Source organism: Octopus bimaculoides, chromosome 16 (assembly GCF_001194135.2).
Source record: "Octopus bimaculoides isolate UCB-OBI-ISO-001 chromosome 16, ASM119413v2, whole genome shotgun sequence".
Classification (NCBI taxonomy): Eukaryota; Metazoa; Mollusca; class Cephalopoda; order Octopoda; family Octopodidae; genus Octopus; species Octopus bimaculoides.
The window spans coordinates 26851815-26861217 of record NC_068996.1 but is presented as its reverse complement, the minus strand read 5'-3'; the positions used below and the strand labels follow the sequence as shown (position 1 = coordinate 26861217).

At 40.6% G+C, this 9403-nt stretch overlaps 1 protein-coding gene across 13 annotated transcripts in view; it reads left to right on the top strand.

The window, feature by feature from the left end:
• LOC106868339 (uncharacterized) overlaps window positions 1-9403 on the top strand; it is a 178055-nt gene that overhangs the window by 105759 nt on the left and 62893 nt on the right. For 8 of the 13 annotated variants that reach the window (XM_052973642.1, XM_052973636.1, XM_052973640.1 and 5 more), the window contains one exon: window positions 8-9281. In XM_052973642.1, the coding sequence (XP_052829602.1) occupies window positions 8-9281 (9274 nt within the window). The remainder of the gene's footprint in view (window positions 1-7; window positions 9282-9403) is intronic. The other 5 variants (XM_052973643.1, XM_052973638.1, XM_052973641.1 and 2 more) reach the window with 3 other exon arrangements.

Sequence of the window (9403 nt, the reverse complement as noted above, 5' to 3'; positions counted from 1 at the left end):
ACCTGAGGTACCATCTGTTACATTGAGTGAAAAACTACCTGAGATACCATCAGTGACATTAGATGAGAAACTGCCTGAGGTACCATCAGTGACATTAGATGAGAAACTGCCTGAGGTACTATCAGTGACGTTAGATGAGAAATTGCCTGAGGTACCATCTGTTACATTGAGTCAAAAACTACCTGAGATACCATCAGTGACATTAGATGAGAAACTGCCTGAGGTACCATCAGTGACATTAGATGAGAAATTGCCTGAGGTACGATCTGTTACATTGAGTGAAAAAGTACCTGAGGTACCATCAGTGACATTAGATGAGAAACTGCCTGAGGTACCATCTGTTACATTGAGTGAAAAACTACCTGAGGTACCATCAGTGACATTAGATGAGAAACTGCCTGAGGTACCCTCAGCGACATTAGATGACAAACTGCCAAAGGTATCATCTGTGACACTGGAAGATAAACTGCCTGACGTTGCAGCTGTCACAACGGGAGACAAACTGCCCGATGTTTCAGCTGTAACATTAGGTGACAAACTTCCTGAGGTATCCTCTGTGTCATTGAGCGAGAAACTTCCTGATGTACCATCTATGACATTGGGAGACAAACTGCCCGATGTGCCATCTGTTACATTGGGAGATAAACTTCCTGAGGTACCCTCTGTGACACTGGATGAGAAATTGCGGGAGGTACCGTCTGTAACATTGGATGAGGAACTACATGATATACAATCTCCCACATTTGGAGACGAACTGTCCGATGTACCATATGTGACATTAGGAGATAAATTGTCTGAGGTGCCAGTAGTCACTTTAGGAGACAAACTCCCTGAGTTACAATCTGTGACATTGGGAGATAAACCTCCTGAGGTACCATCTGTGACATTGGGAGATAAACTCCCTGAGGTGCCATCTGTGATATTAGATGAAAAGTTGCCTGAGGTAGCATCTGTGACACTGGATGAGAAAATGCTGGAGGTACCATCTACGCCATTGGAAAACAAACAGACCGAGGCACCACAGTCTTATTCACAATCTGAAGTACAGGCTAAGGAATTGACTGTGCTGCAATCTAATGCATTGCTTGAGCCTATCTCTTTAAACCCAGTTGAGGAACTATCTGTAAGACCAACTGTTGCAGTGTCTGAACCGCAATCTCCAAAATTATGTGAGGTACCGCCCCTAGTACCAGCACTGGAACTGTCTTTGGCACCATCAGTGACACAATCTGTGGAATCATTTCTGGACTCATCTATGGTAGTGTCTGCAGAATCACCCATGACACTATCTGAGGTTTCGTCCCTTAATTCGTCTGCTACTTTGCCTCTCTCACAATCACCTTCTACACAAACTTTGCACTCATCGCCACCGACACCACCTGAAACGATGTCGCCGATGCAGCCTGAAAGAGAAACACCTCTGCTAACACAATCGTCGACATCCCCGACAACTTCCCATTTCTTCTCTTCGTCACCATCGACACAGTCGACAGAGACTTCCTCTTCCCCTACCTCGTCTCATACCACGCTGTCGTCACATTCTCGTGCAATGCCACCGACAGCGAGTGTTGAAGGAGATAGCAGCAGTGTGAACGGAAATTTCACAATTATATATCAAGATGCTAACCACGTAGTCCAGCACTTAAGCGACGACATGTACAAGACAATGAAACAGAGCATCAAACGAGGCCGTGTGAAGGAATTGCAGAAGATATTTTCTACGTGCATCTACGACAAAGATGACTTGCATCAAAATAAAGCCCACTCTATAAATGGCGGAGAAATATCAGATACTTCTTGGGTGCATACAATCGGAACGAAACCAATAGGATACAGACCAGTAGAAAGTAATTTGAATCAGATATTTCGTGTACAGAACAAGCAAAACGAAGTACAACGAGAGGAAAAAGAACTGAAAACAGGGGAAGAAAAGAAAGAACTACTCAACGATGAACTGCAGCAAAAACAGCAAACAGAGATAACAGAAAATACTTTCATCAACGTAGATGTGGCCTCCGTTCCTCTCTATTCTACTTCAGACAATGCTATGCAAAGTGGAGACACTATTTATAAAACAGAGCCAAATATACTGACAAATATATCGGACACATCATTTAATACGTCCGAAGCTGAGGAAGTGGGGCTGGTTTCTGAACGTCTCATTAACGTCAAGCAACAACAAACAGAAGAGTCTCTACTGCTACCGTCGACTGGTTTTCAAACTACGATCACATCAGATATAATGTTTCCTGAGCAGCAATGTAGATTGGAATCGATGTCTAAAATTAACGACAACATCCGGAACGAAAGCGACGAGAATAGCAGTTACGAAATAATTAATACGATCACCAACAACGACAACCGTAATATCGACATTAAAAACAACAACAACAATGATCTCTACAGCAACAACAACGATATAAAAGGTGTCATTGAAACAAAAACGGATAATTATGTTCGCGGAGAAGATATGACAGAAGAGGTGCTTGTTGTTGAGGTGAATAGAAAGGTGGAAACTATCAACGACAGTAATGTCGTTAACGATCAAAACAGTAGCCAGATCAACAATATACATGACGACGACGACGACGACGACGATAACAACAATAACAGCATCACCTTGGGGAAGTTTTCCACAGTTGAGGGAAAAACTGAATCACAGTTGTACTCAAGAAATATTTCAGAGTCACCAGTGACCGACCAGGAGTACAGCAATGGAATCAGAACCAGTGGAAATGAAGAATTCATAGTAAAAGATATTCCATCAGAAATATCAGGCGAATCCGAAATCGTAGAACAACAAATAGAAAACCAGATTACCGATAAAATTGATGCCAATAGAGAGCTTGAAGTTGAAGCTGAACTAGGAAACGAGCTTAGTGAGAAGTCTGTAAAACCAATTAGAAAAGAAGAAACTGAATCGTCTGGTAGAGAGGATGCCGAAATCAGGAAAAAAAATTTAGCACAACGTCCAGAAAAAGTTCATAACAAACCCAATATACAAGAATTGTCGATTTTCGACGTTTCGAAGACTGTCAGAAAACACAAAGTAAGAAAACTTGCAAAGATCTGGCCGCCAACAAGATATATGGATGATGAAACAGAAACATATGTTAATTTTCAACCTTGGAAGAAAGAAAATGACATGTATTCAGAGAAAGAGAATCATAATATTGGTGGAAATGCAGGAGACGATGAAACTATTTTGTTGAACGGTACTCAGACACACATCCTAGAAGATAACGCAACTGTGAATGAGAAACACAGACCAACTGCTCAAGAAAGACTCAGAATTGTTAACAAACATATTGGAGAAAGAGCAGTTGATGTAACATCAGCTAAAGGATTCCTGCCTTCACCTGACAGTAAAGTTGTACATGAGACCGTGGAAGTTAGCCCACCCACAGACATACAAGAAACTCTCCCTTCAGTAAACAAAGAAATTGTATATGAGACTATAGAAAATAGCCCGCTAACAGTAGCACAAGAAACTTCTGCTTTGCAGGACGGAGAGATGCATGAGACTGTGGAAGTTAGCCCATCGACAGATTTGACAAACTTTGCTGAAATTTCTTCAGTCAAGGAAGCCGAAACCTTGCCTGCAATGAAAAGCGAAACTATATTGAAAACTTGTGATGAACCCCTCTTTAAAAAAACGGAAGAATCTATCACTTTCGTGAAGAAAGAAGATGCTGATGATGTTAAAGAAATTACTTCTGCTACAAAAGATGAAGAAAATTTTGTCCCAGATAAGAGCGTTGCTGATGTGCTCTCATTGAATGACTCTGAAATAACTGGCGAAATTATTAAGACTGAGCAATCACGTAGACCCAGTGTTCAAGAAAGACTCAGGATTGTAAACAGCCGAATTACACAGATAAGAAATAAAAATATTCCGGCTCAACAAACAGAAGAAATTATCCTTAAAACAAATGAGATTGCTCCCGATACAAAGGTCCAAGAGAATACTGATTCTGTAACCAGTAATACTGCACAGAGTTTTTATGCGCTAACCCCACTAATTCAGCCACAAGAATTCAGTACCCTGAACACTGAAGTTGCACACAAGTACGTGGAGGTTATCCCACCATTAAACACACAAGAATCTATCCTTTCAGTAAGCAAAGAAGTTATACAGGATTCTGTTGAAGTTATCCTTCCAAACGTCACACAAGAAGCTCTCCCTTCAGTGGACAGTGAAGTCGTACATGAAGTTGTGGAAGTTAGTCTACCAACCGTCACACATGAAGATGTCTCTTCAGTGGATAGCGTAGTTGTACACGAAGTTGTGGAAGTCAGCGTACCAACCGTCGCTCAAGAAGCTGTCCATTCAGTGGACAGTGAAGTTATACATGAAGTTGTAGAAGTTTACCTACCAACCGTCAAACAAGAAGCTCTCCCTTCAGTGGAGAACGAAGTCGTACATGAAGTTGTGGAAGTTAGCCTACCAACCGTCACACAAGAAGCTGTCCCTTCAGTGGAAAGTGAAGTCGTACATGAAGTTGTGGAAGTTAGCCTACCAACCGTCACACAAGAAATTGTTCCTCCAGTGGACAGTGAAGTCGTACATGAAGCTGTGGAAGTTAGTCTACCAACCGTCACACAAGAAGACGTCTCTTCAGTGGATAGCGTAGTTGTACACGAAGTTGTGGAAGTCAGCGTACCAACCGTCGCTCAAGAAGCTGTCCATTCAGTGGACAGTGAAGTTATACATGAAGTTGTAGAAGTTTACCTACCAACCGTCAAACAAGAAGCTCTCCCTTCAGTGGAGAACGAAGTCGTAGGTGAAACTGTGGTAGTTAGCCTATCTACCGTCACACAAGAAACGCTTCCTTCACTAGATGATGTAGTAGGTGAAGATCTCGAAGTTACCCCTATAAGCTATGAAGTTGCCCCTTCTTCGGAAACAAAGGAAAATATACAAGTTATTTCGGAAATGAACCCACCCGTGGATATTTCATCTGATTTTGAAGTACAACCCGTTGTTATCCCCGGCAATGACGAGGTTGTAATAGAAAAAGAAGAAGGGCTTCAGGCTTCATCGGCGATGAATACTGAGCAGGCTGAACGTATGAATGTCGAAGAGGATACGATAAGCCTTACAGAGAGTCTACCATTAGATGTTCCTGATATGATACCTAATAAATTCGAGAGCGTAATGGCGTATGTTTTGCATAGGGAAAACAATGAAGGAAGTAACGAGATAATAAGCGACCATACAGAATTACCAGAATGTTATAAGCAAGGTTCGTTTCTCTCCATGTCGAACGAAGAAAAACAAATACCCAAAGCAAATCAACCACCCATTGCCAGTGCAGTGGAAAGCGATCCTCCAGAGGCGAATAGAAAAACTGACGATTTGAATGATGTAAGAGATGAAATTGAAATCTTCTACAGTGTAAAAACAGAAGATATCAACGAAGTTAAGGGAGAAATGGAAACTGGGACTGGAATGGCAGTTACGAGTGGGGAAACACTGGAAGAAATAAATGCAAATGAAAATACAAGTGGAAAAATAGACCTCATTGTCGGAGAAATAGAGCGTGACATAGACCATGAAGAAAGGAAAGAACAAGAAAAAGACGAAAAAGAGAGTGAAGAGGTGGTAGTGATAGGGTCAACTGAAGTAGTCGTGGTAGCAGGAGAGAGAGAAGAAGAAAGAGAAGAGGAGTCGTTAGAGAAGGAGGAAAGCCAGATAGAAAAGGTCGAAGTAGAAGAGGTAATGGTAATGTCAGAAGAAAAACATAAAGAAGACGAGAAGGACAAAGAAATTGTGATTTCAGAAAATATACTAATTGATAATGAAAACACATTGAGTTCAGTTTCTGCGCTTGAAGTAAACAAGGTAGGAGAAAGAGAGAAACACCTCTTAACAAAGAAAGGCGTGTCAAAAAGTAACAATACCTTCTTCAGAAGCTCTCCTTCGTTTGTTCAGTCATGTGCTTCTGTTGACACCAATGAAAAAGGGGTAATAAAAGATATAGCAACGGACATAACACCAATAACTACAACAATAACAACAACCACTACGACAATAATTGAAACATCTACAACAGATTTGACTCAGAAAGTGTTAAAAAAATCGGACGAAACAGGAGTGGTGGTGGGAGAAGAAATTACTTTAGTTGAAGCAGAATATAATATTGTGCCGACAATCGCCAGTGAAATACATTCTACTCCAACTAGTGTTGAAAATATACAAACTGTAGTGGTTAGTGGGACATATTTAGGAGACAGTGTTGGTAATAAAGAAGAGGAAGGGGAGGAAAAGAAAGAAGACGACAAAGAAGAAGAGGAAGGAAGGACAGTAGAAGGAGAAGAAACGCATTTAAAAGAAGACAATTCTGGCAGTAATCTCGACCGTGTTTCATACATTCCCTATTATTCAACCAACTCTGAGATGTTAACCCGGCTTAAACAACCACCAGAGGGTAATCAGACACCGCTGATAAGAAGTGATTCAACTGCAACAGCAGCAGCTAAAACAATAACAAAGAGCAATGGAACTATATCTACATACCCTGCAGTTACAAATACCGTCATAACAGAAAGTAGCACAAGTGTTAGCCCAGAACACGACACGGGTACGGGAGAGAGATTAGTGTACGGATTGAGTTCAGTTGAAAAAACTCAAGGAGAAAATGTGCGAGAAAATGAATCTGTTGTATTGGCTGCATCGAAAGAGAGTGAAAGCAATAGAGATTTTAACGGCGAGCAAAACGCGAAATACCCAGGCTCGGCAACAGTCAGTAGAAGCTCCAGCAGCTGTAGTAGTCTGGGCAGCAATTTTCTTGGAGAGTTTGCCTCCCAAGAGTACAGTGAAGAGAATGTGAAAGTTGAACCAACGGTCATCAAAAGCACGAATGAAACAGAGAAAGAGCAAGTGGTGACCGGAAAACCAGTAAATTTCCTCCGTCGTATTTTCGAATCAGGGCGATCAATTTTCGGTGAGACGAAGAAAACAAGCGACAAGTCTACTGCAGAACCAGTTGAATACCTTACGAACGGTACTGTTCACCCTCGACACCTGCAAGATTCAAACGGATTACTAAGAGAACATGAAACAATTGATGCCAACAAAAACAACGATCAAATAACTCGTTGGACGACTCCTATTACCGCGAATGAACCACTCGCGTCTCAACCCAATAAGCCAGCTGACGCCGCAAGTTTAACTGGTTACAATGATGCTAGACCCGGAACAGTAGTTGAAGCAAACTTAACCGGTTCAGAAGTTGTGAATCATGATGTCAGCGGTGATCGGTCTCGTGTTGAGAATTTGAATGCACTTAGTTCATTTGAGAAAACTTCTCCCGACTCGGTTGACGTTCAACATCAGACGCAGCGCTCACATCGAGAAATTAAAGAAATACGAAGCTCAGAATACCCTGAGGAAGAATGGGCTTCACATCTACAACATAAATCGGAGGCAGACTATTTCATTGTTAAGAACCCTTTAGTGAAAAACGGCACTGAATATGTTGCCCCTGAAATTCAACAAACTTCTAACCAAATGGTTGCTGCTTCACCAGTCAAGAAAGACTTCGAAACTGCTGAAGATGTACACGCACATATTAATACACCTGTAGAAACTTTGCCTTCGAGTGAAATCAATAGGAATGAAAACAATGACCTGTGGACAGTAGAAAGCCCAAGTGAAATAAACAAACGTATCAGAGCCGATGGAGTCATTGACTATAATATTATGCAACCGTTAAAGAATAAATTAATTAGCGATGAAACGCTCGAGTCTCAACCAAATATTCTTGCTCAAACCGCTCAAAATACATTTTCGGAAAATTCAATTATTACACAGCAACCAACCCAAGCGGTCATATCAAACACAGAGACCGGTTTGACAACTTCTGAAAATTATAAAACACCATCGTCTAGGAATGTTGAAATTTCTAGTCCAGCTATTGTAGAAAGCTTTGTGACATCGGAACAACGTCAAAGCTTTCTGCTTTCGCCCACACTAAATGACGGAGAAAACGACATTGAAGATGGAAGTATAGCGATAAATGAACAAAAAAGGGAAGCTTTAATCAAGGGAAACGTACACCGTAGAATCAAAGCATTTGAGGTGCCGAAAGATACAGTCATGAATGTAAATAGCAAGCCAGTTAAATTAAGATCCCGGCCTTCCTTATATAATAGTTCAGGTGAAGGCAGTACTGAATTTTTATACGAGAAAGTGAAAAGCGAATTGCGCCCAATACCAGCAAAAGAAGTGGTAGACACCAAAATGGAATCTAATTTTATAGAAGAGCACACTGAAGTTTCAGAACCAGCATATATTTCCAAGTTAGATAACGGCTTAGAAACAACAATAACACCTTCTCCGATAATTTATCGAGAAACTTCGAAGGAAATTGAAAACCATATTGAGGATAGGCCAGACGATAATGATTCGAATCATCAGTATAAAGTGGTCAGTTTAACACCATCAACTGGGGAACACAACCAAATAAAGCACGTTATTTATTGTGAAATCAACCGAACAAAAATGGAAAATAATACAAACGATACTCATTCATCTGAAAGTGGAGATGAACTCTCCGATAATGAAAACCATCAAATGAAGAAACAGAAAAGGATTAATCACCAGTTCATGCCGAATGTAAATAAACCGGAGGCAACTATACTACAAACATCTTCAAATCATGTGTTACATTCTCAGATGAAGCCGCCAGAACCTACTGTTGTTAAAAAAAACCATTCCGAAAATTTTGTAGATTCAGGAATGGGAACAGAAACGGTCAGCTCCGAAGGTGAAACAGAAATAGTAGAAACTTCGACAGAATATAGGTTTTTGCCACAAGTCAACTACCAAAAAGCAATTTTGATACCGTCACAAACTACAAACGTGCCGCCCAAACAGACTATTACGATGGAATATGTACAGAAGAATTCTTCCACACCAGCCTTGGCACGACCGACCACTCTTGTAAATAATTCATCGAGCATCGAAGCACATAAAATCTATGAATTGAACACAGAACCGGAAAGTGTTTCAACATCCGATGCGGAAGAAGATTTGAGAATCGTCAGGGGAAAATTACTTATCAAAAATGTTATCGATTCGCCGAAAGACGGAGACGATTTCGATGACAATATTAATGTGTTTGCTGATGGTTTTCACTTGGATAAAGAAAACCCACTCTACCAAAGTGATCCGGATCTATCCAAGAGAGAAGAAAGCGAAGAAGAATCAGAATTACAAGAGTGGACCGATGATATTACATTCGAAACTATTGATGAAATTGCTAAAACACACTCAGGTAAGTTAGTCTTCTGTTATATTTTTTGATGACTGAACGTAATTAAACTAAGTTTCTCATTAAGTATTTTTATATTTTTACACTGTTGAGAGAATATACTCATACATACATATAGACATGAA